The 24,830-nt window shown below is 42.4% G+C and overlaps 4 protein-coding genes across 9 annotated transcripts; 2 read left to right on the top strand and 2 right to left on the bottom strand.

Moving 5' to 3' along the window:
- The first annotated feature begins 68 nt into the window (after positions 1-68).
- On the top strand, positions 69-4,020 carry LOC135341444 (5'-AMP-activated protein kinase subunit gamma-1-like). Its single transcript, XM_064538000.1, has 14 exons — positions 69-224; positions 366-450; positions 678-1,348; positions 1,474-1,516; positions 1,575-1,675; positions 1,786-1,867; positions 1,999-2,057; positions 2,114-2,220; positions 2,466-2,592; positions 2,861-2,941; positions 3,037-3,159; positions 3,318-3,389; positions 3,443-3,517; positions 3,755-4,020. Exons 1-14 carry the CDS (start codon positions 216-218, stop codon positions 3,857-3,859), a joined length of 1,740 nt encoding a protein of 579 aa, XP_064394070.1. The 5' UTR covers positions 69-215; the 3' UTR covers positions 3,860-4,020.
- Positions 4,021-4,033: 13 nt separating this feature from the next.
- LOC135341432 (ankyrin repeat and MYND domain-containing protein 1-like) lies at positions 4,034-9,973 on the bottom strand. Its single transcript, XM_064537987.1, has 15 exons — positions 9,839-9,973; positions 9,562-9,731; positions 9,010-9,156; positions 8,674-8,898; positions 8,486-8,617; positions 8,277-8,402; positions 7,110-8,221; positions 6,744-6,921; positions 6,257-6,390; positions 5,950-6,133; positions 5,773-5,889; positions 5,515-5,646; positions 5,321-5,425; positions 4,997-5,132; positions 4,034-4,781 (listed from the first exon to the last, which is right to left on the bottom strand). Exons 1-15 carry the CDS (start codon positions 9,936-9,938, stop codon positions 4,114-4,116), a joined length of 3,666 nt encoding a protein of 1,221 aa, XP_064394057.1. The 5' UTR covers positions 9,939-9,973; the 3' UTR covers positions 4,034-4,113.
- A 7-nt stretch (positions 9,974-9,980) lies between these two features.
- On the top strand, positions 9,981-23,573 carry LOC135341439 (transmembrane and coiled-coil domain-containing protein 3-like). Of its 5 annotated transcripts, none has more exons than XR_010396563.1 (12): positions 9,981-11,219; positions 11,852-12,011; positions 12,158-12,220; positions 12,275-12,509; positions 13,789-13,864; positions 14,428-14,514; positions 14,630-14,690; positions 14,856-14,935; positions 15,462-15,608; positions 16,742-16,828; positions 18,517-18,701; positions 22,537-23,573. XR_010396563.1 is itself a non-coding variant. In XM_064537996.1 (11 exons), exons 1-11 carry the CDS (start codon positions 10,152-10,154, stop codon positions 18,478-18,480), a joined length of 2,070 nt encoding a protein of 689 aa, XP_064394066.1. In that variant the 5' UTR covers positions 9,981-10,151; the 3' UTR covers positions 18,481-18,695. The 5 variants fall into 5 exon arrangements, 2 of the variants coding, with proteins under 2 accessions (XP_064394066.1, XP_064394065.1); XR_010396562.1 differs by lacking the exon at positions 22,537-23,573 and adding an exon at positions 18,769-21,656; XM_064537996.1 differs by lacking the exon at positions 22,537-23,573 and having other exon boundaries at positions 18,475-18,695.
- On the bottom strand, positions 15,671-16,632 carry LOC135341456 (caveolin-1-like). 2 transcript variants are annotated; one of them, XM_064538025.1, is made up of 3 exons: positions 16,508-16,632; positions 16,245-16,418; positions 15,671-16,189 (listed from the first exon to the last, which is right to left on the bottom strand). In XM_064538025.1, exons 2-3 carry the CDS (start codon positions 16,389-16,391, stop codon positions 15,815-15,817), a joined length of 522 nt encoding a protein of 173 aa, XP_064394095.1. In that variant the 5' UTR covers positions 16,392-16,418; positions 16,508-16,632; the 3' UTR covers positions 15,671-15,814. The 2 variants fall into 2 exon arrangements, with proteins under 2 accessions (XP_064394095.1, XP_064394094.1); XM_064538024.1 differs by lacking the exon at positions 16,508-16,632 and having other exon boundaries at positions 16,245-16,498.
- Positions 23,574-24,830: the final 1,257 nt, after the last annotated feature.

Below are 24,830 nucleotides of genomic sequence, written 5' to 3'. Positions count from 1 at the left end.
ATCTTGTCTCCACGCCCACTTCCGCTCCTTATTAATTGCGTAGGAGGCTAGTGGGGGCGAATGGCTGACCTGAACCTTGACCTAACCTCAACCCTTAGTTAATTAAGTTCATGTATGATTCGATTATCACCGATCGATCTATGCAATTCAAAGACCCGAGGCGCTAGGTCCTGCTGCGAACAAGATCTACGCTGCAGGACCGAGACCTTACTGTTATGAGCAAGGTATGCCTATTTTTTAGATCCAGCTAACTAGACTATACTAGACTACAGTTAATTTATCGTGCCCTTGATTAGATAATATCAGAATTAATAGCTAGCTGGGTACCGGATCCATTTAATATCTCTCACCTCTGACTTGCTCAGGTCCGAGAAGAGTTGAATCTCCCATTGTCAGCCGAATCCAGTGACCAGTTAGAGGCCAACAAAAGTTCATCATCACTCAAGTCAGGTACGTACGTATACGTACCTAGGATCTAGGATAGGATTTTACTGGGCCTATTATTATTATGTACATGAACAGATGCATTGGTGCATGTACAGTGTAGGTGATGTAGACATTTATAATAAGAGGTCACTGCTTGTTGCATCACCTGCTTTACCACAAGCCCACAATTGGGTCTGTTCCAGTACTATACTCCTGCTACATTGTATTATAATAGTAATAATACTATGCAGGTGACGTTTCATGGTCTACTGCTCCCAGCACGCCTGTCGCTAAAGAAAAGGGTATTTTAGAGCCAAATTATTCAGATTCTAGCATCAATAGTTACGAAAAAGCCATTATCAATTCCGACGCACTTTGGGAGTGGAACACATCTGGAAACGAGACAAGAGAAGTGCCCGTCACCAAGGAGAGCGGACCAGAACAGAAGCCACCCACACACATTGGTAACAGAGACATGGCCAATACCGGAGCCTCAAACAGCCGTAATAGCAACAAGCTCAAAGGAGATAGGAATGTGCCCTCAGGTGCTGGTATTGTACGCGCTGATGATACCAAAGTTCAGGTGGGGTTTTTTCCAACCACTACGCCACTTGACACTACAAATCCCACCGAATTGCCGGGAAGTCGAAGACCCGTGATTACAGCACCTCCAGGGTCAAAAGTTATAGGCGAGCGTCCAAGAGCGAAATCCATAGAGGAAGCTAATAGCCGGAACAAGAATTATGCTCCGGGAATGACAAAGAATCCGATACCTGGTAAATTTCGAGATGACTCTGGAGTTTGTCTTGGACTGGCTTCCTACCTAAGCTCGTCTGTACCTGATTCTGGTGATAGTGGGAGAGGTTCATCAGTGGCCAAGAAGTCATTTCGCAAAGCATCCCTTGCTCCCTCAACTACCTCTGTAAGTATAGTGTGTGTGTTTAAAATACTGTTCATGCGAATTGAACAATGGCACGTTTATCCCACATAAAGAATGTTGTTCTTATTACAACCACACGTTACTAAATTAGTGATTTTGTTACACAGATTCAAGGTAGTTCTGTTGATCTCTGCAGTCTTGAGGACAAAGGTATAATAGTGCTTACAGCTGCATGTCATGTCTGGTTACCATGGCTCACTACTCTCAGGTATCAGTGAGGAGGCTTATGCTGAGCTGACCAAGAGCGGAGTTTGCTACGACTTTATCCCCAGCAGCACAAAGATAGTGGTGTTTGACACAAGACTTAGGGTGAGTGTATGTTTGCATGTATATATGCTATTTAAGTAAAAACTCTGAGTATATCAAGGAAGTAGTAGTTCTAACTGTATTGCCAACTTGAATGTTCCTCCTTCCTCCAGGTGAAGAAAGCTTTTTTTGCACTGGTGGCCAATGGGATTAGAGCTGCCCCACTGTGGGACAGTGCCAAACAGAAGTTTGTCGGTAAATGTCTAGTACAATTAACCATCTAATAGGTTCAATTGATCAATTGTCTCACCCTCTGGTATATACAATAATTATAGTGGTTGCTTTGTTTTGGTTCAATGGGTTCATGTACCTTTGTGTTTACATAGGCATGCTGACTATCACTGACTTCATCAACATCCTGAGACACCACTACCGCTCTCCAATTGTGAGTACACCCCCCTCCCACACACACACACACACACACACTCACACCCCTCACAGGTGGGTATGGACGAGCTGGAGAACCAGACAATTCAGGAGTGGAGGGACTTTGAGAAAAAGGTGGTCAACATCCAGTCCTCACTCATACAGATAGGCCCTGAGGAGAGGTGAGACTAGAACAGGCAAAGCCTTTTTTCTCTCAATTTTTTTGAGGCCCAACTAATATACTCAAATTTGTTTTAATACATGTAGTTCCTTCATAGATGATGTGTATGATTGCTTTTGGGTACAATTCCACTGAAATCAAATACATTAACCTTGACTAGAGAGCCTATGATATTATCATGGGAAAGCAGGATGTCTCTATTTCCTTGGCAAGCCCTACTAATGTTTTCTCGCCCCACACAAACAGTCTGTACGAGGGCATCAAGGTGCTAGTGGAGCATAAGATCCATAGACTGCCCGTCATCGACCCGGTCACTGGGAACGCTCTCTACATCCTTACTCATAAGAGAATACTGGAGATTATCATGCAGAAGGTGATTCTATGAAGCAGCCAGCCTCTGTTGATAACCTAACCTATCCCAATAAATTATCAGTTCACACTAGTAGCAACGGGGTCGTTGATTGTGAGGTATTTAGGGGCCAAATTATTTTTGTAGTCTGATGATTAGGTTGAGGCTCACTGTGCTTGTAACTGTAGTGAGGTACGTTCTTCAATGTTGCCTCTGAGCTAGAAAGTGATTGTCATCGGTTAGAATGGCCGCAGGTAGTTGATATTTAAATCTTTGTTCTGTCCCCCGCCAGATCCCAGAGGAGTCCCAGCCACAGTATATGTTCAAAAGCTTGGAAGAGCTCGGGTTGGGGACCTACGAGAAAATCGTCACGGTGAGCCAGTGTAATGTCAAACACTCTAGCAGCATAATTCCGTACATTATTTGATGTTAAGGTTGGTGGTGTTCATGCGCTTTGATTCTGTCCAGGCCTCTCAAGACACACCCATTATCACTGCTCTGAACCTCTTCCATGAGAACAGAGTGTCTGCCCTGCCCATTGTGGACTCAAACAACAAAGTGATTGACATCTACGCCAAGTTTGACGTCATTGTAAGTATACAGTATAATATCTTGCTGTATCTTTACTCATACGTACATGTAGTTAGGGTTAGGGTTAGCTTAATACAACGTGTTGCAGTCGTATGCTATTTATCCTCCGTGTACCCTGATTGTGTTGTGGCTGCCTGTTTCACATGCTCCACCCACAGAACCTTGCCGCTGAGAGGACCTACAACAACCTGGACGTTAACCTCAGAGATGCCCTCCAGCATCGCTCCACGGTAATCCCTCATAACTATTATTTGTTTAAATATTGTGGATTCTTTCCCTGCAGGGATTTGAGGGAGTCCACACCTGCTTCTTACACGAGTCCCTCTACACGATAGTGCAAAGGCTGATCACCACTAAGGTATATGTACGTCCGTGTTGTTGCATGTGGCTCTTCTGGTTAATAATACAGTGTAACAGGTTAAATTTGGCGGCGAATAATTTTGAATATTGACACATGCAGCATGATCGTTATAATTATCGCCAAAAACTTCGCCAATTTACACACTATATATATACGGTATTATTTTTAGTGACTTGATTCCTACCATAAGTAATAGTTGGCAATACAATTACATGCGTTCTCATCTTGGTGCAGGTGCACAGACTGGTGGTGGTCGACATTGGGCACCATGTGGTGGGTGTGGTCTCACTCTCGGACATCCTTAAATTCCTCGTCATGAAACCTCACAGGGATTCCTAGCTATGGTGACTTTGTTACATATTCATTTGTTGTTAGTTTGTGATTTGCTCCCATAAGTATGCACAATTAATATTGTCAGTATTGTTTTGTTTTAGATCATGTACTAGAAAATATTATTATGTTTTATGTTGCACTCAAAAATTATCCCTTGTAAACTGAAACCAATTTCAGAAGCAATATCAAATAAAAATGTTATAATGGCATGACAACAGATTGACAACAGGATTAAAATGGACTGTACACAGGAAAACGCATTAAAAAGCCCTGTAAATCTGTCTACTACGTGGCTGTTTTGGTGTTTTGCTGGCTGGTTTGACGAATCCCCCTGAGCACTCTTCTTTATGCCCCTTCTTGTAGCCCTCCACTCGACATGCCTGACTGCAATAGTATAAGTAACAACACCCAGGGCACTTGATCAGTCGCACCCCACTCCGTCCACACTCGTAACAGAAACACGATAGGGTCCATTGCTCTTGTTTGGGGGGTGAGTAGTTTGCGGCGGACGTATGATCCTCTGAGGCAGTCCCTTCAATAGTAGTAGTAGTACTGAGTCGAAACATCTCCAAAGCTGAACCAAACAAATCTTTCAATTGTAGCAATCGTTTTTCCTGCGATTTTTTGGAGCTCAGAGTTTGAGCAGTTTCTTCTTCTAGCACTATCTTGCTGCCACCACCATTCAGAGTGGGCCCATGATGTTTGGTAACCTTCGCAAGTGCTCTGCCGAGTGTGTGTAGAGGGAAGGTAGGGAGTAGCTCGGCTTTGCCCCTCCTCTTACACGGCATACCCCCTGCACTACGTATGTGCCTCGTTCTCTTGTGGAATGAGGGGTGCTTGAAGTGGATGGCTGAGGATGGTCTCTCTCGTATCACTTGGAGCTTGTTGTCCATTTTTGCATCAATTTGAACCTGAACCCACGCATACTCTGTGTGTGTGGGTGTGTAATTAGTCATAGATTGTACAGTGTTGAAAGGCAAATCATGTTCCAAATTGCAACATTAAATGGCAATAACAATACTGAAGCAAACAAACTTGTGTACATAGCTATAATTATATGGCAATTAATAAAAAAACAAGTAGTCTACTCGAACAAATACTTGTACTAGATATTGTACATACATGATCCTGCAGACAACTGACCGGTGAGAGAGATTGAGAACAATGCTCTGCATTTGAAGAGGTTCACAAAGTTGTCCAGTAACTTTTTCCAGGCCATGTAACGAGCTCGCTCGGATTTGTTCAGGGCACTGTACTTGAGGCAGGACAGTTTCTTGTCCTATGGAGGATATACAGTGCAAAGTACAGGACTAAGTGCAAGACATTGTGTGGAAGTAGCACACATGTAATCACAATGAGTGTGTATACAAAAGGTTCCTATGTGAAAGAATACAATCATACAAAAGGTTCCTATGTGAAAGAGTACAATCATGTACATACAATAAAGGAGTATGATGGTAAACCCACTTGTTTGAGTGCAGCATGGGCAAAGTCAGTCACAGAGCCAACCACTTTGACAGCCACTTTGACTGGCTGAGTGAAACTGGCTCCATGGTGCAAGAGCTCTCCAACCTAACAGCACAAGAAGACAATGAAATGATCAAATGAGAAAGTACACACACACACACACAATCATTTATAAAAGCCGGCTGCCCACTCACCATTCGAAGGGAAGTGGTACCATCCCTCCACTTGAGAGCCTGCTGTGTGGTGAGGGAGCAGAGTGCTGTGCCCACTCCTGCACCCAGCCGGAGGTTCGGATCACCACCATGTTCCAGTAGTCTTTCAACCACCTGCACATAAGTCATCGATCAAAACACACACTCTATGTCAATTGAAGACATCCCTAAACAAGTACAGAATGCTAATTGAAGTCAATGTATGGGCATTCACAACACTATGTGTGTACATGTACTTACCTTGTCATGACCATTTATGATGGCCAGTGAAAGAGGCGAGTGTCCCATAGCAACCACATTGACACTGGCTCCAGCTCCTAGCAACAGGTCGACCATAGCCAGTACTGTGCTTGACAACTGTTGTGAGAAGAGAACCACATGTAAGCAAATCCTTCCCATGCATGTGTGTGTGTTTACCTCCTCATGTGTGGTGTCTGAGAGCTCTCTATGTGAACAGGCAATGTGCAGTGGAGTGTACTTGCCCTCCCCCTTATTCTGACCAGCCAACACACTGCATTCAATACTTGTAGCTCCTTTGTCCACTACTCTATACGGCTCATCTGTTGATCTCAAGCCACTCTCAGAAGCTTCTTCAGGATTACTGAAACAATGGCAATTACACTGATCATAATTATCGAGACTATAATTTTGATGTCATGCACCTAATGTCATGCACCTACATAGACTACTAAACACTGTAAGTAAGTCAACTTTCATTACCTACCTGGTTGGGTCCAGACTGTAGGCATGTACAGGTATGTTGACAAGAGCCCCGTACCTCAACAAGACCTCAATAATGCAGACTGGGTTGGGTCCCACCAGACGAATAGCCTCCATCAGCGAAGAGTGACCACCCACCTAGGTAGGTAGTGGGGAAAATGTCAATTATGCCTAAAAATAGAAAGCGTTCAAGCCCACAGAAGAAGAGCAGGGTTAATTTCAGGGGGGAATTAGAGGGGCTAGCCTCCCCAATTCAAATAATTATGGTATCAACATTGCCCACTAAAGTTTGCTCTCGAAAATTTTCTGGAACATTGTTGATATTCGATCAACGGTAAAGATGTTAAACAAACCCCCCTCCAATCAATGTTTTGGGGACTCTTTCAGCTGCCATAAGTTAATAAGTCAATAAGTTAGCTAAGATAATACTACACTCACAGTGTTAGCTACGTAAGGTTAAGTGGTCCTCAAGCTGCTATGTTATGACCCACCTGAAGTGGCAAGGTTTGGTTGACGTCTGCCCCTCTCTCTGCCAGTCGTTCCACTGCCTGCACATCACCAGACCGTATAGCATAGACCAGCGGTGTGAGGGGGAGACTGGATGCATTGGGGTCAGCTCCTCTCTTCAGCAGTATATCTATAGTCTCCTCAACTGTGAAGCTTCTCACACTGCACAAGTTGTGAAAGTTCTTACTACATGTACGCATGCTAACTGGTAACTGGGCCTACAATAATATACACATGTACTGCAGTGCAGCAAAGAGCTTTCGAATACAAGTGTGCATACATGCATACTGGAGTTAGAGTACATAATTATGCTTTTTGAAGTGCTACAAACAAATAAGTTCATTTCTTACCTAAGTTCAACCAGACTGCCCTCTGTGATATCAGAGAGAGTTGAGCACTCGGCCAGACTCCCAGAGCTGCAGGAGAGGCTGGTGCTCTGTGCAGCACTCACAATCGGCCCGTACTGTGTTGACGAGAACACACTGGAACTGACCAGAGGGGACTTGAATCCTACAGAGTGTAATTGGTTGGGCAACAGAAGCAGACGTGGGGAGGTTTTTTGAGAGACTTGTAAGTGTGTTTCGAGTTTGTCGAGTTTGTCGGTTTTGAAGATTATAGTTTCGTCATTCTTCTCAGGAGGTTCCACAGCTAAAGAGACATCATGTAGGCTTTCTTGAGAGGAGCTAGATTCTTGACTTATTGCCCTGACTTCATATTCGGGGAAGCAGGCACTGGGTGAGAAGAAATCTGTGCTGGCAACACTCACTCCGAGAATATCGCTATTCACGCTGGCAGTGGCCGAGTACCCAGCATTCAGATCCCCCAAGGCACTATTCAGAAGTGTGCTATCCAGCAGGCTAGACATCGGTTGACTGCTAGACATTGGTCGACTGCTAGACATTGGCCGACTGCTAGACATTGGCCGACTGCTCGGAGGATATACATGTAAGTGATTGAGATTGTCGGCTAAGTCAACAGGCTGTTCCACAATCGCTAGACCCATATTGAAGGTTGCAACAGGCTCATTCTCGACAAAAGTTGTGTTGTTTTGAGATTTCGATTTTTCTCCACTTCGATTTTCCAGAATCCCGTCGCTAAGTCTTTGCTCTTGCTCTATAGACAAGTTGCTAAGTGATCCGAACGTGACTTTCCCAGTGTTTTGTGCTTCAAGGAAAGGGTAAGAGCGGACCTTCTGTAAGTCGCTTGTGTTTGTGTGTTGAAAATTGTGCGTCTGAGATACCTGTATTCCACAAAGGCTCTTACATTCGGAGCATTTTTCAGTGGAGATGGTGTCGTGATGATGTCCGTGAGAGCAAGGGGTGTGAGAGGTGTGTGAGTTGTGAGGGGTGGACATAAAGTCGGCTGTGTGCAGTGTGCAGTCAGTGAGTGTGGTAGAGAGTGGAGGAGAGGTGTCAGATAAGGGGTACTCCAATCGAGGGAGCAGTCTCAGCAGAGCCCTCACCTGCAGAAGATAACAGTGTAAATATTTCCCATGGATATGGAAGATAATTATTTACCTGACGCGTTGAGCAGTAGAGAATGTGATAGCAAGCGTTGAGTGGTGTAACTCCTATGTCATCTAATTTGTTCACATTGGCACAGTTGTCCAATAGCACATTGATCACATCGGGATGGCAGTGAATCTAGAGCCAAATACACTCTCAGTGTCAATGATTAAATACACACTCAGTGTCTAAATACAATGATTAATACAATAATTGCTTACAGCTGCTGCAAAGAGTGCAGTGTGGCCATTTCTGTCCGACACATCCACATGGACGGCTCCAGTCTTCACCAGACTGGTTACCTTGGCAACATCGCCAATCCCAGCTGCCTGGATTAGCTCTTCTGATGCAATCTACATGAAAAATGTGTACTTCAAGTACTCCGTTGTAGCATTAAGTACATGTGTACCTCTAATTGTCCTTTCGGGCCAAAGCTTGCCCTTTCTTTGAGGTCAGGTGATCCGAGACTATACTCCTCAGGAGACTTCGAAGGGAGATCAGGATTAAAGTACGCTTCTTTGACTATGAACCTCAGCTTGATCAGTTTGGTTCCTTTCCAAGTACCGACATCTTGTCTGCCCCCTGGGTAAGTGAGGACACCCTCCCCCTCCCTCACATCACCATGGTACATGCCCTGTGCATCATAGAGCAGCAGTAATTAAGTCATTGCTGTACTGTACTGTATAAATGATAGAGTTAAAAGCAGTAGCTAGCCCACACACTGCACATGCTCGTTTTCACTTACCTCAAACTTCTCCCCACATGCTGACACATAGACACAGTGTCCTTCCTTGCAATCCTGTCTGAATCTGCCCGTCATGTGTGCCCCATTCGGCCACCTGTATGTCCCCAGGCCGTGCTTCTTGTCACGCTGGTACTCCCCTTCATACTCCTAGAGGGGAGGGGGGAGAATGTCAGTGGTATCATCGACTGGCTCCCCTAAAGATCACAATAATGTATACAAAGGCAGCATATCTATGGTTTCAATGATGGGCGTTGGGGAGCAATGTACCGTATAGCGGGTAATTTTCGTTGGTGCAAATTTTCGTACGAACAACCCATTTAAAATTTTTCGTAGTTTTAATTTTCGTACAGCTCAGGATAGTGACGTTGAATCTATTGCGGTAGAATAATTTCGTAGTTTTATATGATACTCTTCAATACGAAATCTATGAACATTTCCACCATACGAAAATAACGGCTAGATATATACGGTATACCTAGCATTAGCCTCTGGCAAGAGTGTTAATGGTATGAAAACTTAGCACCTGTATTTGTCCAACATGCAGGTAGGTACCTCTCCATTTTCCCAGATGTGTCGTCCTGAGCCGTGCCTTTGGTCCTCTTGGAAATAACCTTCATATTTTGCACCACTAGGCCACAGCTGCACCCCGTAACCATGGCGTTTCCGCTCCACATACTCCCCTATGTATTGGAGTCCTGAGGGCCACTCAAAGACACCGTCACCTTAACAAAACAAATACATTAGCTGCAGACGTGTGAATTTTTTATGATCGAAACTATTGTTTACTTTTACAGAGCATACAAACAAGACAGTGTATGAGAATACGTACCTCCAGACAAAGGATCAGTTGATGGTTTGGAGAGAGAGCCACTTTTGAACCGAAGGGATTGGGTCAGTGGTAACAAGCTGCACTCACTGCTGGTGGACATTATAGAGCTCAACAACTCACAGAAGCTTGAGCATTTTAATGGCTTGAGGCTAGCGACGGCTGCCAATTTGTTGGTAAGGATCGTTCATTTCACAATAATGTGTACCCCATAGAGTTTGGAGCAAGAAGCAGAGGAGATCATTGCATTCAGGAAGACTACAGATTTAAAAAGAGCTGCCTTGTACATTCCTCTGCCTCTGATTAGACATATGCAATGCTTCTGTACTCAAGACTACTGTTCACAGTTCTGCTACTCTCTCAAATTCTCCTGCTGGAAGGTATCAAAGATGCTGTTTTGCCCCAGCCCCTTTACGGGACAAATCGCAAACACCATTCGAATAACAATCTATGGTATTCTCGAAAGTTGGGGAGCAGTAATTTCTCTTCAAGTGATTTATTTCTAATTCTGAATAAGAAGACTCGATTACTGAATACACTTGAAGAGCACATTCAATCATTATCTAGCCAGCCGGAGATATCATCAGAGCTGAAACTGAAACTGGATTTGTTGAAAGTGTTCAAGAACGAGTTGAAAGCGACAGAAAAATCTCTTAGTACAGTTCTCAACGACCTGAGCCAAACACTGAGCAGTGATTATCGATCACTCGAGACAATTAAAAATAGCTGCTTTGTGCGATTGAATGACATTCGAAACGCTGCCGTTCTAGTGGAAGAAGACTATAATATAATAGTGGAATTAGAGAAAGAAATGAAATCCCTTGACCATAATAGTAGTATGCAAACACACTACCACGTTATCAATGGCATATTTAAGGAGATATCTCACGCTGCAGATGACCTTGAGAACACGCTACAAGAACACTTATTCAGCTACTCAAAGAAATCTGTGGGCGCAGAAATAGAGACAGTGATCAAAGTGAAGGATTCGAGGTGGTATAATCATGGTCTCTTTCATATGGCCAAGGATTATAATGGCAAGTTGAAACCAATCGATCTACAAGAGGGCATGTCCATACTAATAGACTCGTCCAGTAATCAGTACATCTTATCACACCATCATGATGTTACCATACCGATAGAAGACCACAACCTAATCTATGACATTGTATACCTTATCCTACTTTCGTTCCTTTTTGGAGGCATCTCATCTCTGTTCAAAGTTCCCTCGAGTTTTGGCTACATATTTGCGGGTACCCTCCTCGGCCCGACCGGCTACAACTGCATAGAATCTGTAGTACAGGTGGAGACCATTGGAGAGTTTGGAGTCATGTTCATTGTGTTTGTGGTGGGGTTAGAGTTCACACCAGAGAAACTCAGAAAGGTAAGATTTTATTTTAGTCTCGTTATTGTACCAAATAGGTATTAAGTAGTGACTTTTTTAAGGCTACTACTTGATTCTTGTGTAAGTTGAAGAAGGTTTGTAAACGCGGTAATTCCAACAGCGTTATTAACATAATGGACAATGCCCTGTTATAATAATTACCCTGTGCATGCATAGCGCGCAGCAAGGGTAGAGTGACTAGTTTGTGTGTGGACACAAAAATGAGCTGTTTGAGCGAACTAGACACTTTCATGGACTGCTGCTAATGAGACAGTGGTTGAAAAATAATAGGCTTGTTATAACTTGTAGGCGATCTTCGAAGGCGACAAAAAACACTGTTTTCTAATCGTTGCTTTGATCTTTCCCCAGAATTATAATATTATAATAAGGTCATACGGAAAAATAGTTATTGTACGTTACTGTGCGCTGTGTGCGTGCAATGAAGCCTAACGTACGGGGTGAATGCTCTATGACTTTATTGTCTATGGCTCTATTGGTTATGGTTTGTTGATGCTAGTTTAAAGTTCATTCACACATTGTGTGTATGTTTGCAAAATATCCCACAAGCACCCGTGTGCCCTGTACCGTATTGATGCAAACCATGCTTAACTACACACTGTACATTAATTCAGGTGTGGAGCATTGCAGTGTATGGTGGCAACCTGATGTTTGTCTGCAGCATGGTCCTGGCAGTGTTAGTGGGACTGGTTCTGAGTGTACACCCTGTTCATAGCTTGTTTGTGGCTGCCTGTCTCTCTCTCTCCAGTGGACCCCTCGCACAGCGGCTCATAGGTGAATTGAATATACAGTCAAGTGTCCATGTAATGCTACGTACTTTACATGTTATAGTCTAGGGGGATGCTAGATGCCCGGGGTTGTGGCATACAGTAATCTCTTTGTGTGTGTATATTCAATCCGTGACTTCTCATTCTGTGTAGGTGATGTTGACCATGACTGTAAACCAACTGGTGAATTGAAAACTACCAGTTCTTCAAAAGATTGTAAGTGAATTCTTTCATCTCCGTGCACCTCTCATAATTATTCCTCCCCCTCAGTACATGAGCTGACAGAGTCCCGTTCCCATTCCGACTTGGCCACACCCCTTGCCGGCCTCCTAGTGGTTCAGGACATTCAGCTTGGCTTACTGGTGGCCCTCATGCCGTTCATGAGGGGCTCGGACTCCAGCTGGCTATTCTGGGCGTTACAGTTGATACAGGTCATCTTTGGGTTCCCCCTACTTCTCTTCCTCACCAGAGGACTTACTTATAGACTACTGGAGATGTTCTACAAGTAAGCCTGAGCTTATCTGTTGAATATGTAGTGTATATAATTATATGCACCGTATTACTAATGTTTGTGAGCATCAAACTTTGCGATGGTTGATCACTTCGCAGCAATAAAATCGCAAAACCTAAATCAGTACTGGTAAATACACACGATCCTTGCCAGACACAATAGTTAGATCACGAAGGGTCAATTTTTCTGCTGATTTGGCTCATTCGCTAAAGTTTTTCATCAGCAATATAAGTATAGGTTATTACTAATGCAAGAGGGATGTACTGCTAATGCAACGCAGTACAGCACGAGGGCATGATGTAATAACCTACTTATTTATCATTACCTATGGACCAATCAGATTGCAGGATTGTATTAGGATTCGTCATGCATCAATGCATAAGCAATGCAAGCCAATCTGGTGGGTGGTGCTTTAGGTTGCATCGCATCCTGGGTAATATCAATATCACCTAGGCATGTACTGTATTTACAGCAGTAGTACAATCCTTTGATGTTTGACCACAATGAGCAATAATTACCGTATATGCTCAATCAGAGGCCGCTCTCAAATAGTATCCTAAAATGAAATGTTTAGTAGCCGCTCTCAAATGGTAGCAGTGAACTTTGACTCCAGTATTTCTGCACGTGGCAGCCATATTAATGCTAGCAGCTAGGTGGAAGCTTGTTAGTGCTTCACAAAGACTTTCTCATGGCAGAGTTGAGTTTATGCAGGTGATAAAAACTTTTGATGACATACTAAAAGTTGTTGAATTAGCTGGAGCTAGCTCTTGAACAGTGGTCTTTCTCGAATTGTAGCCTAGCTCCTCTGCCAGCAAAATGAAACATTTAGTAGCCGCGGTCTCTGATCAAGCATATACGGTATGTGTACAGCATGTGTTCCCTCTGCACACATTTTATTATGCCTCACTGTACAGGGTGTGTATGGTTGTGGATGTGTATGCATTAATCAGAGTTTGGTGGGGAAGTGTAAAATTTTGATCTGAGCAAAGTTTGTGAGTTGAGTATTAACAGGAGCCCATAAATAAGATAAGGAGCGGCTAACTTCAACGTATACTTGGGGATCACGTTTCGTAATTGCCGGTGAAACCGCACAGCTTGTATGGAAGCGACTAAGTGCTTGCAAACCGCAGCCCTGTATTGTGTATAACACGTGTAGGGATTCAACCACTTAAGTGACTCTGCATATATGGAAGTGCGGTCATAACAACTTACGAAACGTGATCCCCGTTAATCAGGCTCCTGGTATTAATTAGACTTGTTTCTTTCTCTTCAGGGTTCTTGAGACTACTCTGAACAAGTCTGCCAATCTACTCCTTGGCTCTCTGGCTGTATGTTTTATTTTGTTTCTGGTGAGTGTTTCCACTGTGCACATTGTTTTACAGTGCACCAACACTCGTCGCAAATGGATGTGTGTACCGTATTTACTTGATTAAACGCCCGGGCGTTTATTTCATATCGAAGTCTGTAGAGGGGGCGTTTAAACGAGATGAGCGTTTGTTCGAAACGGGCGTTTATTGTTAAGTCTACTCCAAACTCTTGCACAGCAACAGTTATTATGCTCTTTTTGGCTGCTGCCACAGCTCTCAGCTTAAATTTAAGTCGTAGGAGTGATGTTTCTCCCTCTGTGTCGGTATCTCTCTCTCTGCCATCATAAATAGTATCTATTATTCTATGCTACCATGCTTGCAACTGGTTCCACGTGCTAATTCAGCTCCACCCACAGTGCCATGCCCCACACATGGGTAATTATTTAAGATAGGTGTTTATTGACAAAGACAGAGCTTTTACAGTGGGCGTTTAATCAAGTAAATACGGTATGGTTCATACTGTGCAGTTGTGTAGCTACTGTTGTAGTGTGGATTTGAAGTACATTTCTTTATGATATAATTATGTGATATTATCCCTCCACTAGATTGCAGAGATGTTGGGAGCCTCGCTGGAGTTGGGTGGTTTCCTAGCTGGTGTGGCCGTGAGCTCTCAGGGAGCCAGTGCTGACAGGGTAAGGTTTCATAGCATAGCTCTCTTGTCACTATAATAATACAGACATACCGGTCGTAGTCTACGCACATAGTTACTTTGGGTGTAATGTGATGCTGTCTGTGTTGTTTTTGTAGGTCAGAAAGTTGGTGAAGCCACTTAGAGACCTTTTTGCAGTGTTTTTTTTCGCATCTCTAGGTCAGTGTAATTAATACATGCATTTCTGTGTTGTCTGTTTACCCTGAAAGCTGTTTCGTTGTTCTTGGTGTTGCCGTTGTATTGATTTAGGCATTATCACCTTCTGCTTACCATGGCTCTCTGCATTACTAATACTGAATTGACTTAAAATTTCGTTTTCTATAGGATTCCATGTATTCCCAACATTCTTGAGATCGGAGTTCATCACTGTTTGTGCTGTCACACTGTTCATTATATTCCTCAAAGTAAGCCCCGAGGAGTTGTGAGATGTGGGCACACCCCACGCAACTAAGTAGATGCTTAACCAATTAATGTGCTCAACCTGAATGTTTAAAATACATGTACCATTCAAGACCCACACATGTAAATGTATGTTTAACTACAGAAATTATAATGCCCTAAAATGCCCTCAAATACTTTCACCATGAGAACATTAATAGCCACTTATCAGTGGCGTAGGCAGAGGGAGGCTGACGGGGCTAGAGCCCCCCCCCCCCTTTTTGTGCTCCATCAACTCCAATTTAGCTTGAATCACTGATCTATCGATCTATTTTGCATGCCTATAGTTACTAGAATGATGTCATTCAATATATATGTGGGCAGGGCCATCTAATACGCATGCTGACTGCTGAGGATAAGTGATGACCTTGGTAAAATTTCATGTTGTTCAGCGCCTGGTCTGGCTGCTCAACTGATTTGAGCCCTTCCCTTCCCAAAATCCTGGCTACGCCACTGCTTACCCTACACACACGCACACACACACACACACAGTTCTCGCTGACAGTGGGGGTCCTGGGGCTGTTCCTCGGTCCCTGTCAGCCCAGTACGTGGACTCTCTCCCTCAGTCTGGCTCAGATGAGTGAATTCTCCTTCGTTCTGGCGAGCAGGGGGCGGAGACTCGGTATCGTATCCAGAGAGGTAAGTTACAGTGCCTTATAGTAGTACCTAACCACATTGCACACACTAGCATTGCAACAGCATTCACATATGAAAGTATAATACCTATAAACAGTATACATGTATATATGGCTATAAAAAGGATTCTTTGCTAGCTTAATTCTAGTATACTACATGTATATACCTACCCTAATTGTTAGTTTTTTAATTGTCAGTTGGAGTAATTCTTAGACGTTCTGCACGGCATTCTGCACAAATCCTTTTCCATCGACGCCTGCTTTGCAACGAATCTTGCTGAGGCAGCGAGCTGCCACATCTATCAAAGGCCTGAAGATGGTCACCAGTGGCATGGTAACCAGGGGTAGTATAGCTGCAATCCAGAAGATAGTGATACGGAGAGTAGGGCTCCAAATCCACGAGTAGATGAATGCCATTATGCCATTTAGCAGAGCCCAGATTATCATTAGTGGAATACCAATCACAAAGACAAAGATATGATAGGTGATGATCTTTATCCACTTGTAGATTATTCCGAGAACTGCATGCACTGGCTTGATCAAACTAGTTTTCTTGTGCTCGTGGAAGGTTGCAGTAAATTCAAGCTGCAAATAATGTGTTAGAAATGTAACGTGTCGCATCTACTTAATGCAAACTTACATTGAGGTATCGTGATGGTACATCTCCTGGTGACTTATGATCTACTACATCCAATTCTGACTCATCATCTCTGATACTGTTAGTGTCGTGGTGCTGGACCTCAGGCACCTCAGGCACCTCAGACACTTCTGTCTCCTTTGTAGTCATGGGAATCGAAATCTCGTAGTTGTGAGGCTGGGGATCAGGGTAGAGGGCAGGCTCAGATTCAGTAGTCATGGTTGATTTTGATAGGGTGCTATAGAGTGCTAGTTTATCTAGCTTACCTTGCTTTTATAGTCGTGGAGCTATCTTGTGTAGGAGGGCTCAGAGTTATGCTCTTGTTACCAATTATCATAGTCGCTGCTTACATGTGTAATTACTGGCTATGGTTAGTTCCTCTGTTGGGGATGCACCGAAGCCTGTGGTGGGTGGACTCACTGCACTATACAACACTTTGATCATAATTATTCTAATAAAGCTTTCAATCACGGTTTAAATGCAGTACTATTCCCATGCAGGTGTACTTGGTAATACTGAGCACAGCGACTGTGAGTCTCCTCATGGCTCCCCTCCTGTGGCATCTCTTCCGATCCAGACTGAGGAGAGTAAGTCCTCTAATGCTGATACGCTCTCTGTTCAGACTGCCTAGAACTATACTCTCTAAAATCAGACATTCATCATCTAGATCTGTATAGCTTATGGTACCGTATATCTTCTAATTTATCGGACACTTCTAATTACCCCGGACACTCTTTTGGGCAATTTTCGTTGTTCTAATACAACGGACACTCCAGTACTTTAATATTACATTTGTTCTAAACTGGACAATACCTTAAAAAATTGAGTTATCATTCATTGACGGCAAGTAAGACTTAGAGTGCTGCAGTTAGATAGCTTTGAGTAGCTAGTTTTAGATAGCTAGTGCAACTATTCAGTCGTACCCTGTTCTATTAAACTTAGCTAGCTCGCATGCAGCTGCTTGCTTGTTCTAACAAGTGCAAAAAAACATTTTGTGAAAAAATGGGGAAGAGTAGGGTTGGAAGAGCATGCGCACTGAAGTAACAAAAAGTTCGAAAACAAGATTGTGGGTTGGTATAGTCTTGCATGCTCCAACTAGTTGGGGGTGGGGTGCAATCTTTAACAGTTGGGTCCAGCACTACTTCTCGATCGTTACACCTCTTTCTTTATTTGAGACGCTCAATCACCTATTTTACCATTGCATGTGTTTCTACATAAGAATGAATGAGGCTTTTTTGAATTAACTTTTCTTTCTGCCACAGCACCGAAACACAAGTGTAAAATAATATTAAATTTGAGACTCTACAGATGAGCCCTGCCCACCAAAAACTCGAAGTAGTGCTGGACCCAACTGTTAAAGATTGCACCCCACCCCCAACTAGTTGGAGCATGCAAGACTATACCAACCCACAATCTTGTTTTCGAACTTTTTGTTACTTCAGTGCGCATGCTCTTCCAACCCTACTCTTCCCCATTTTTTCACAAAATGTTTTTTGCACTTGTTTGTAAACTTTTTTCACTGCATGTATTATTTATACATTTTATAAGTGGTCCTGGAAAACACGTACAATATTTTAAGTAATGACGTTTTGTAATCGGGGCGTTCCTTTTAGGGTTACCCATCATCTTGTTCACGTCCGTTTGAGTGGCTCATCCAACATGCAACCGTACTTATCACAATTCTTTTTTCACAAAAGTTTTTTTACACTTGTTTGTACCTACACTTTTTTCTTCACAGGTACCAGCATAGATTTGTCTATGGTTGCTAGCTAGATCAAAATAATATCTTCAGTAGGTGGCAATCCACCTTTACTATGATAAAAGATCTAGCTAACTATACTGAATTTTTATTTGCACTGTTGCAGTTTGTGTCTGTCATGATAATTTTCATGAAGTTTTTTAACCACATGCACAAGCTCGGAGCCTCAGAATGAAGAGCTTCAAATGCTTCAACGTACACTAGCCTCGATCCCAGGCCGAGTTTTCGCTTTTATAACGGTTAGGCGAACAAGTTGTTCGCCTAACCGTTATAAAAGCGAAAACTCGGCCTGGGATCGAGGCTACCATCCAATCATGCACTGCAATGGGTGTGGAATTTTAAAACTATTGCATTGCCATTCTGCTGCATAGTTTGTAGCCATCAATCAACACCGTGTCTTTATCTACTATATATATATATATATATATATGTATATAGGTGCTTGATGCTATAGCATCAAGCACCTATATACAGATCTGACTGAAATGGAGACCAATCTTCCTCTATATCCACAAGGTGTCCATCGAGAAACCTTACCCACTGCCCCCGGATCATATCAGCCACATGAGGCGGGCATTGAGCAGGTAGAGGTACAACACCATGGCGAGAAACATGATGATAACAATCAGCAGTCCAAGAATGACTCAGACATAATACTTCCAATAGACACAGGAGATGTCCCACAACAAAAATACCTCAGTGTAAGCCATACCTATACCTATAATTATATTATTTTGGTGTTTTTATCTTGTTATTATACACACACAGCTTGAGTTTGACGCGGCCTTCCATGAGCACAAGAAGACCAGTTTGGTGAAGCCAATGCATGATATCCTCGGAATTGTCTACAAATGGACGAAGCTCATCACTTATCACGTCTTTGTGTTTATCATTGGGATTCCACTAATGATAGTCTGGGCTCTGGTAAATGGCATAACGGCATTCACCTACTCGTGGCTTTGGAGTCCTGCTATGCGTATCACTATCTTCTGGATTGCAGCTACACTACCTCTGGTTACCATGCCACTGGTGACCATCTTCAGGCCTTTGACAGATGTGGCAGCTCGCTGCCTCAGTCAGATCCGTGTAAAAGCAGCCCTCGATGGAAAAGGATTTGTTCAAAATGTATAATGAGGACTTTTAATGTTACTAACGGTACAGTACACTGTACACGCATCTTGTTATGTGATTGCCACAATTCCCTTCCTGTATCCTCTCAATTATAATGAGTTTTTTGTAGTATGTAGCTTTTATATGAGTTTTGCATTACTTTTCATTTCACATTTCTTTCGAAGTTACAACTGAGTCGATGGCCCTGACTTCTACTCGACTCGTAGTTGCTAGTTTCTAGTTAGCATGCAATTGCTACAGTGGAACGGTCAACCCATAACGTCTATAACTCTGAAGAGCAACCAACCTCAGCTCAAGTCCGGATTGAAACTAGACTACAATGTAAAGCAACCTCTCAGGAACGGCCACCTTTCTACTCCGTTACTATATAGCTCCAAGATACACTTATAGGATCGACTCATACATGTATTAAAATTGTAATCGAAACCTCTCAACTAACAACTCTCTAAAACAACTAACAACTCTCTAAAACGGACAAAAAAGGCTGTTCCCCAATGGTTTCCGTTTTATGGAGGTTTGTTAGTGTAGCACGTACTCAACAGAGGTGGATCCAGTGGCTGGGATATATAGGGCACGCTTAATTGCGCACCGAAAAACACGCCCATTTAAATGCATAAGGTAAATGTTGGTATAATGAGTCACCTAAGCTTAATTATAAATTTCTCTGGAGATAATCGTTGAAAAAAGTAAAATTTACGCCATAATACAATTAAGATATGGTGGATTATGAAAATCAGGTTATTTTTTCCAATTATGTCACTTAAATAAATTTTAATTTAATTGTAACGATGTACTAAATGCAAATTTTGGGGAACGATGGTATTATGGGTCACTAAAAAAAAGAGGTGTAGAGGCTTGTACTACAAGCATGAACTACCGTAGAAAGTATAAATTAATAATCAATTAATCATCCTCTGTACATTCACTTTCTCTCTGAATGAAGTCAGCTAGGTTATGGGTACAGCCATTCGGTGCTGGTATATCCTTCTACCATTTCCAGACATGCACACAATCAGATCTAGATGTTAATGTTAAAAAGTTCAGCGAGTTGCAATATCATAGTGATACCATAATACCGCCTGTAAAGATTAATAATCTATTTTACACCTTGTATATGTGTAGCCAAACCACAGGGCCGGCCTGCTCTTGTAAGCGTGGGAGGGAGAGAAGGTTCTCTCCCTCCCACGCTTACAAGAGAACCGTGGAATTCGAGACTAAGGGCTTACTTACTAGCTCCTTACCGTACCCTTCTATCTATATGGCTCATTAGAACAAATCCTTCCCTTTTCCATCGGAGGACCGCTTTTACATGTCAATAGCATAATGGCATTCCCCTACTCGTATATATATATAGTAGCTACCATTACACATAGCCATAATTGGTCCCACCGAATAGTGGTCAAAATAGTTTAGTTTCCGTAGTAACAAGCTCTGTATTTCAAGTGAGGTGAAAAGATTAATGGTAGATTTATAGCATGGTAGATTCTACAGTAATGTATAGAGGTACGTATCAGATCGAACTCCACTTGTAATGTGCAGAGCAGTAATAAGTTATATACATCGGCCATTCATTAATTGTATAGTAAGAGAAAGTAGTGGGAAGACAATAAAAACATTCATTGTTTATGTTAAATGCACAAGGAACATGTATTTAGATATTCATATTGCCCACCAAATCATGTGATGACAATTAGAACTAGGGCTGCATCTACTAGCATCAAGCATTAAGCACGAAATGGAGACCAGGCCGCCTCCTGTATAACCCTTTCCTTACCATTCGTGAAAGTCTGGAACAGGAGCGTCTTTAGGTCGATCAATTAGTGTGGATCCGGCCTCACCACGCCTCCATGTCATTCTATTAGTCTAGATCCGGCTAGCAATTCTAGCTGGGACTCCCAGTTCTAGCTCGTTTTGTTTAGCGTGTCAGAGACTGGGAGAAGATGATTGGCACTCCCTGGCTCCTTTGGATGTACAGCTGTCCAGATCCCTAGAACATACCCTCCATTCTGACGAGTTATCAGTGCATAGGGTGCTTACTAGATTCTTGCCAGCCAGTACAGTTCAAGCTACACACAGCACCGCTCAACTATTCTCTACCCCATTATCTAGCTAAATCTGGTCCAACTAGACAGCAGACACAGCTAGTTAATTCAGTAAAGCCAGGGGTAGCCCTACTTCTACGGTTGTTCAGTACCCACGGTAACAATTCCTCTGGGCTGGGCTAACTAGTTGAGCCACGCCTCCCAATTCTCAAGGCTAGGTACATGTCTCTGTCTAGCTGCTTCTTCAGCTTCTTGCTCAGTTTTGTGGCTTAGAGAAAGGCCAGCTACTCAGGGGGAAGAGTCCAGATGAAAGTCTGGCAGCCAGGTGACGTCCAAACGGTCAGTTATTCGTTCCACCAACTTTTTAATCTAGTCTAGTCAGTGAGTCCTGCTTGCACTGCTACTACTACTGCTACTCTTCCTACTACTACTGCTGCTACTCTTCCTAGCTAGTCAAAGGTTTCTTTTTTTTTTTTTTTTTTTTTATGCACAAAGAGACATCAAAGCTTACATCAAAGGACACAGATTTTTAGCCTACTTGACTGATAAGGCCGTTACCTAGACTACAGTTTGTTTGTCAGGGAGGAGCTCACATACAACTTCATCTAATTCATCATAACGATTCGTTACCGTTGTTGTAATTTCTACAACAGATTGCCAAGGAAAGAGATATCAACAAGGTGTCCATCAAGTGGCCTCACCCACTGCCCCTGCATGGATACCACCCATATCTGGGGAATGTGAAGTACCAACTGCAAACTGCCAACTGCCATGCAACTCTATATACTATAGCAACTGCATGCAAACTAGAAACTATACATGTTTGAATATGAGTATATAGCACTCAGGGGCCACGTATATATTACTTCTGAGGTAAAACAAAATTCATTGTTGGTACAATAATGATACACATGTGATGAGCTTCAGTAAATTCATTAATCATGTGATGAACTGCAATGGTTATAAAACTATGCTACTTTGGTCATTCTGCAGGCTGCATAGTTTGTAGCCAATCAACACCATTTCTTCTAGCATCAAGCACCTATAATAGATCTGACTGAAATGGAGACCAAGCTTCCCCTATATCAACAAGGTGTCCATCGAGAAACCTTACCCACTGCCACCGGATCATATCAGCCATATGAGGCGGACATTGAGCAGCTAGAGGTACAACACCATGGCGAGAAAAATGATGATGACAGCAATCAGCAGTCCAAGAACGACTCAGACATAATACTTCCAATTGACCCAGGAGATGTCCCACAACAAAAAATACCTCAGTGTAAGCCATAGCACTGCATGCGATTTCAGATACCTATACCATCTACTTATTACTCACTATACACCATGCACACACACGCAGCTTGAGTTTGACGCGGCCTTCCACGAGCATAAGAAGACCAGTTTGGTGAAGCCAATGCATGATATCCTCGGAATTGTCTACAAATGGACGAAGCTCATCACTTATCACGTCTTTGTGATTATCATTGGGATTCCACTAATGATAGTCTGGGCTCTGGTAAATGGCATAACGGCATTCACCTACTCGTGGCTTTGGAGTCCTGCTATGCGTATCACTATCTTCTGGATTGCAGCTACACTACCTCTGGTTACCATGCCACTGGTGACCATCTTCAGGCCTTTGACAGATGTGGCAGCTCGCTGCCTCAGTCAGATCCGTGTAAAAGCAGCCCTCGATGGAAAAGGATTTGTTCAAAATGTATAATGAGGACTTTTAATGTTACTAACGGTACACTGTGCACACATCTTGTTATGTGATTACCACAATTCCCTTCCTGTATCCTCTCAATTGTAATGAGTTTTTTTTGTAGATAGTATGTAGCTTTTATATGAGTTTTGCATTACTTTTCTTTCGAAGTTACAACTGAGTCGATGGCCCAGACTTGTACTCGACTCATAGTTGCTAGTTTCTAGTTAGCATGCAATTGCTATACAGTGGAACTTCCATAACTCTAAAGAGCAACCAACCTCAGCTCAAGTCCAGATTGAACAATGTAGACTGAGCAACCTCTCAGGAACGGCCACCTTTCTACTCCGTTACTATATAGCTCCAAGATAGGATCAACTCATACATGTATTAAAATGGTAATCGAAACCTCTCAACTAACACCAACTCTCTAAACTGGACAAAAAAGGCTGTTCCCCCATGGTTTCCGTTTTATGGAGGTTTATTAGTGTAACACGTACTCAAGAGGTGGATCCAGGAATAGGGCGCGCTTAATTGCGCGCCGAAAAATGCCAAGAACACACCTTATTATTATAACACGCCTTATTATTATTTGCCCGCCGAAAATGTCAGGACCACGCCTCTTTTTATGCACTCAAGTTCATTGGCTGTACAGTTCATTGAGTAGATTACCCCAAATGTGTGAGTAGTTGTACTTAAATGTAAATATCTTTTGATTGGAGTATTTCTAAGAAATGGTGTTGATACCCGTGTGTAGATGAATGACTGAACTACAACATATCCAAAAATGTTTCCATAGAAACATAAGGTGGTGGGTTTGTGGTGATTAATAGAACAACAGCAAATTGTTATAGTGGGTAATCGGTTAGAGTAATAAAACAGTAATCTTGTACAGCTAAGGTCCTAGACTTCATCACATAATTGTTCAATGGTTTAAGTATCCTGGCCATCCCTTTATGGGTGTTACAAATGTTCACAGTGTTTATAATTCATGATTTACTGGTTTTCAGGTACACTTTTGGTTAGAGTAATAACTTTTAAAAAATTAATAGCTTAGCTCTCAAATTTCTGTAGTAAGTTTACAGATAAATGGGCTACATTTTGATACCAAGAACATCCTATATGCTTATTCCATTGCTGAGATAACACTGAAAAGCTACATAATTTCTACTGTTTTGATGACATCAGCAGCTGCTGACCATAAACCAATGATGCTTTAATCAACCACTAGCCTCGATTCCAGGCCGATTAAAATACGGCCTTGAATCGCGGCTAATCAACCACAAACGTACTTAAAAGTGGGCGTACAGTTATTGTACGCCCACTTACGTGGTTAATTTGAGTGTCATCGATTTGTGGTTAGCAGCTTGTGATGTCATCAAAACAGTAGAAAATACCGTATAGCGCGAAATTTTCGAGGCACTTATATTTCGTGGATTGGCCTCTAAAAACCATTTTCGTTGCACAATGTTCGCGGAATAGCTGCTTACCGGAAGCCACGCCTTTAAATCTTTGCATGATAGCAGGTAATTCTAATTAAAGAACACTTTTTGTGGACTTAATTTTCGTGTAGAATTCTAACCCACGAAATCCGCGAAAATTAAGCCACTCGAAAATTTCGCGCTATATGGTAGTAGAATATGTAGTTTTTCAGTGATATCTCAACAATGGAATAAGCATAAAGGATGTTCTTGGTATCAAAATGTAGCCCATTTATTTGTAAACTTACCAGAGAACTTTTAAAGCTAAGCTATAAAATTTTCAGAAGATATTACTCTAACCAAAAGTGTATCTAAAAATCGGTAAATCATGAATTATAGACACTGTGAGCATATGTAAGACCCATAAAGAGATGGTCAGGATACCTAAACCATTAAACTATTGTGTGATAAAAGTCTAAGACCTTAGCTGTTTAAGGTTAGTGTTTTATTACTCTAACCGATTACCCA

The sequence above is a fragment of the Halichondria panicea genome, chromosome 9 (assembly GCF_963675165.1).
Source record: "Halichondria panicea chromosome 9, odHalPani1.1, whole genome shotgun sequence".
In the NCBI taxonomy this organism is placed as follows: Eukaryota; Metazoa; Porifera; class Demospongiae; order Suberitida; family Halichondriidae; genus Halichondria; species Halichondria panicea.
The sequence above is the reverse complement of the archived record's forward strand: the minus strand, read 5'-3'. Positions and strand labels throughout refer to the sequence as shown.

What these genes read in the sequence shown, in the direction of transcription:
- LOC135341444 (XM_064538000.1), top strand. An exon ending in TGGAGATTATCATGCAGAAG is followed by an intron (nt 2,593 to 2,860) that starts GTGATTCTATGA and finishes GTCCCCCGCCAG; the next exon opens with ATCCCAGAGGAGTCCCAGCC. An exon ending in ACGCCAAGTTTGACGTCATT is followed by an intron (nt 3,160 to 3,317) that starts GTAAGTATACAG and finishes CTCCACCCACAG; the next exon opens with AACCTTGCCGCTGAGAGGAC.
- LOC135341432 (XM_064537987.1), bottom strand. Translation starts at nt 9,938, where the DNA reads ATGTCCACCAGCAGTGAGTGCAGCTTGTTACCACTGACCCAATCCCTT. An exon ending in ACATCTGGGAAAATGGAGAG is followed by an intron (nt 9,157 to 9,561) that starts GTACCTACCTGC and finishes CCTCCCCTCTAG; the next exon opens with GAGTATGAAGGGGAGTACCA. An exon ending in CATGTGGGGAGAAGTTTGAG is followed by an intron (nt 8,899 to 9,009) that starts GTAAGTGAAAAC and finishes TATGATGCACAG; the next exon opens with GGCATGTACCATGGTGATGT.
- LOC135341439 (XM_064537995.1), top strand. Translation starts at nt 10,152, where the DNA reads ATGCTTCTGTACTCAAGACTACTGTTCACAGTTCTGCTACTCTCTCAA. An exon ending in GTTTTTTTTCGCATCTCTAG is followed by an intron (nt 14,691 to 14,855) that starts GTCAGTGTAATT and finishes CGTTTTCTATAG; the next exon opens with GATTCCATGTATTCCCAACA. An exon ending in TCGGTATCGTATCCAGAGAG is followed by an intron (nt 15,609 to 16,741) that starts GTAAGTTACAGT and finishes ATTCCCATGCAG; the next exon opens with GTGTACTTGGTAATACTGAG.
- LOC135341456 (XM_064538024.1), bottom strand. Translation starts at nt 16,460, where the DNA reads ATGACTACTGAATCTGAGCCTGCCCTCTACCCTGATCCCCAGCCTCAC. An exon ending in TACCATCACGATACCTCAAT is followed by an intron (nt 16,190 to 16,244) that starts GTAAGTTTGCAT and finishes CATTATTTGCAG; the next exon opens with CTTGAATTTACTGCAACCTT.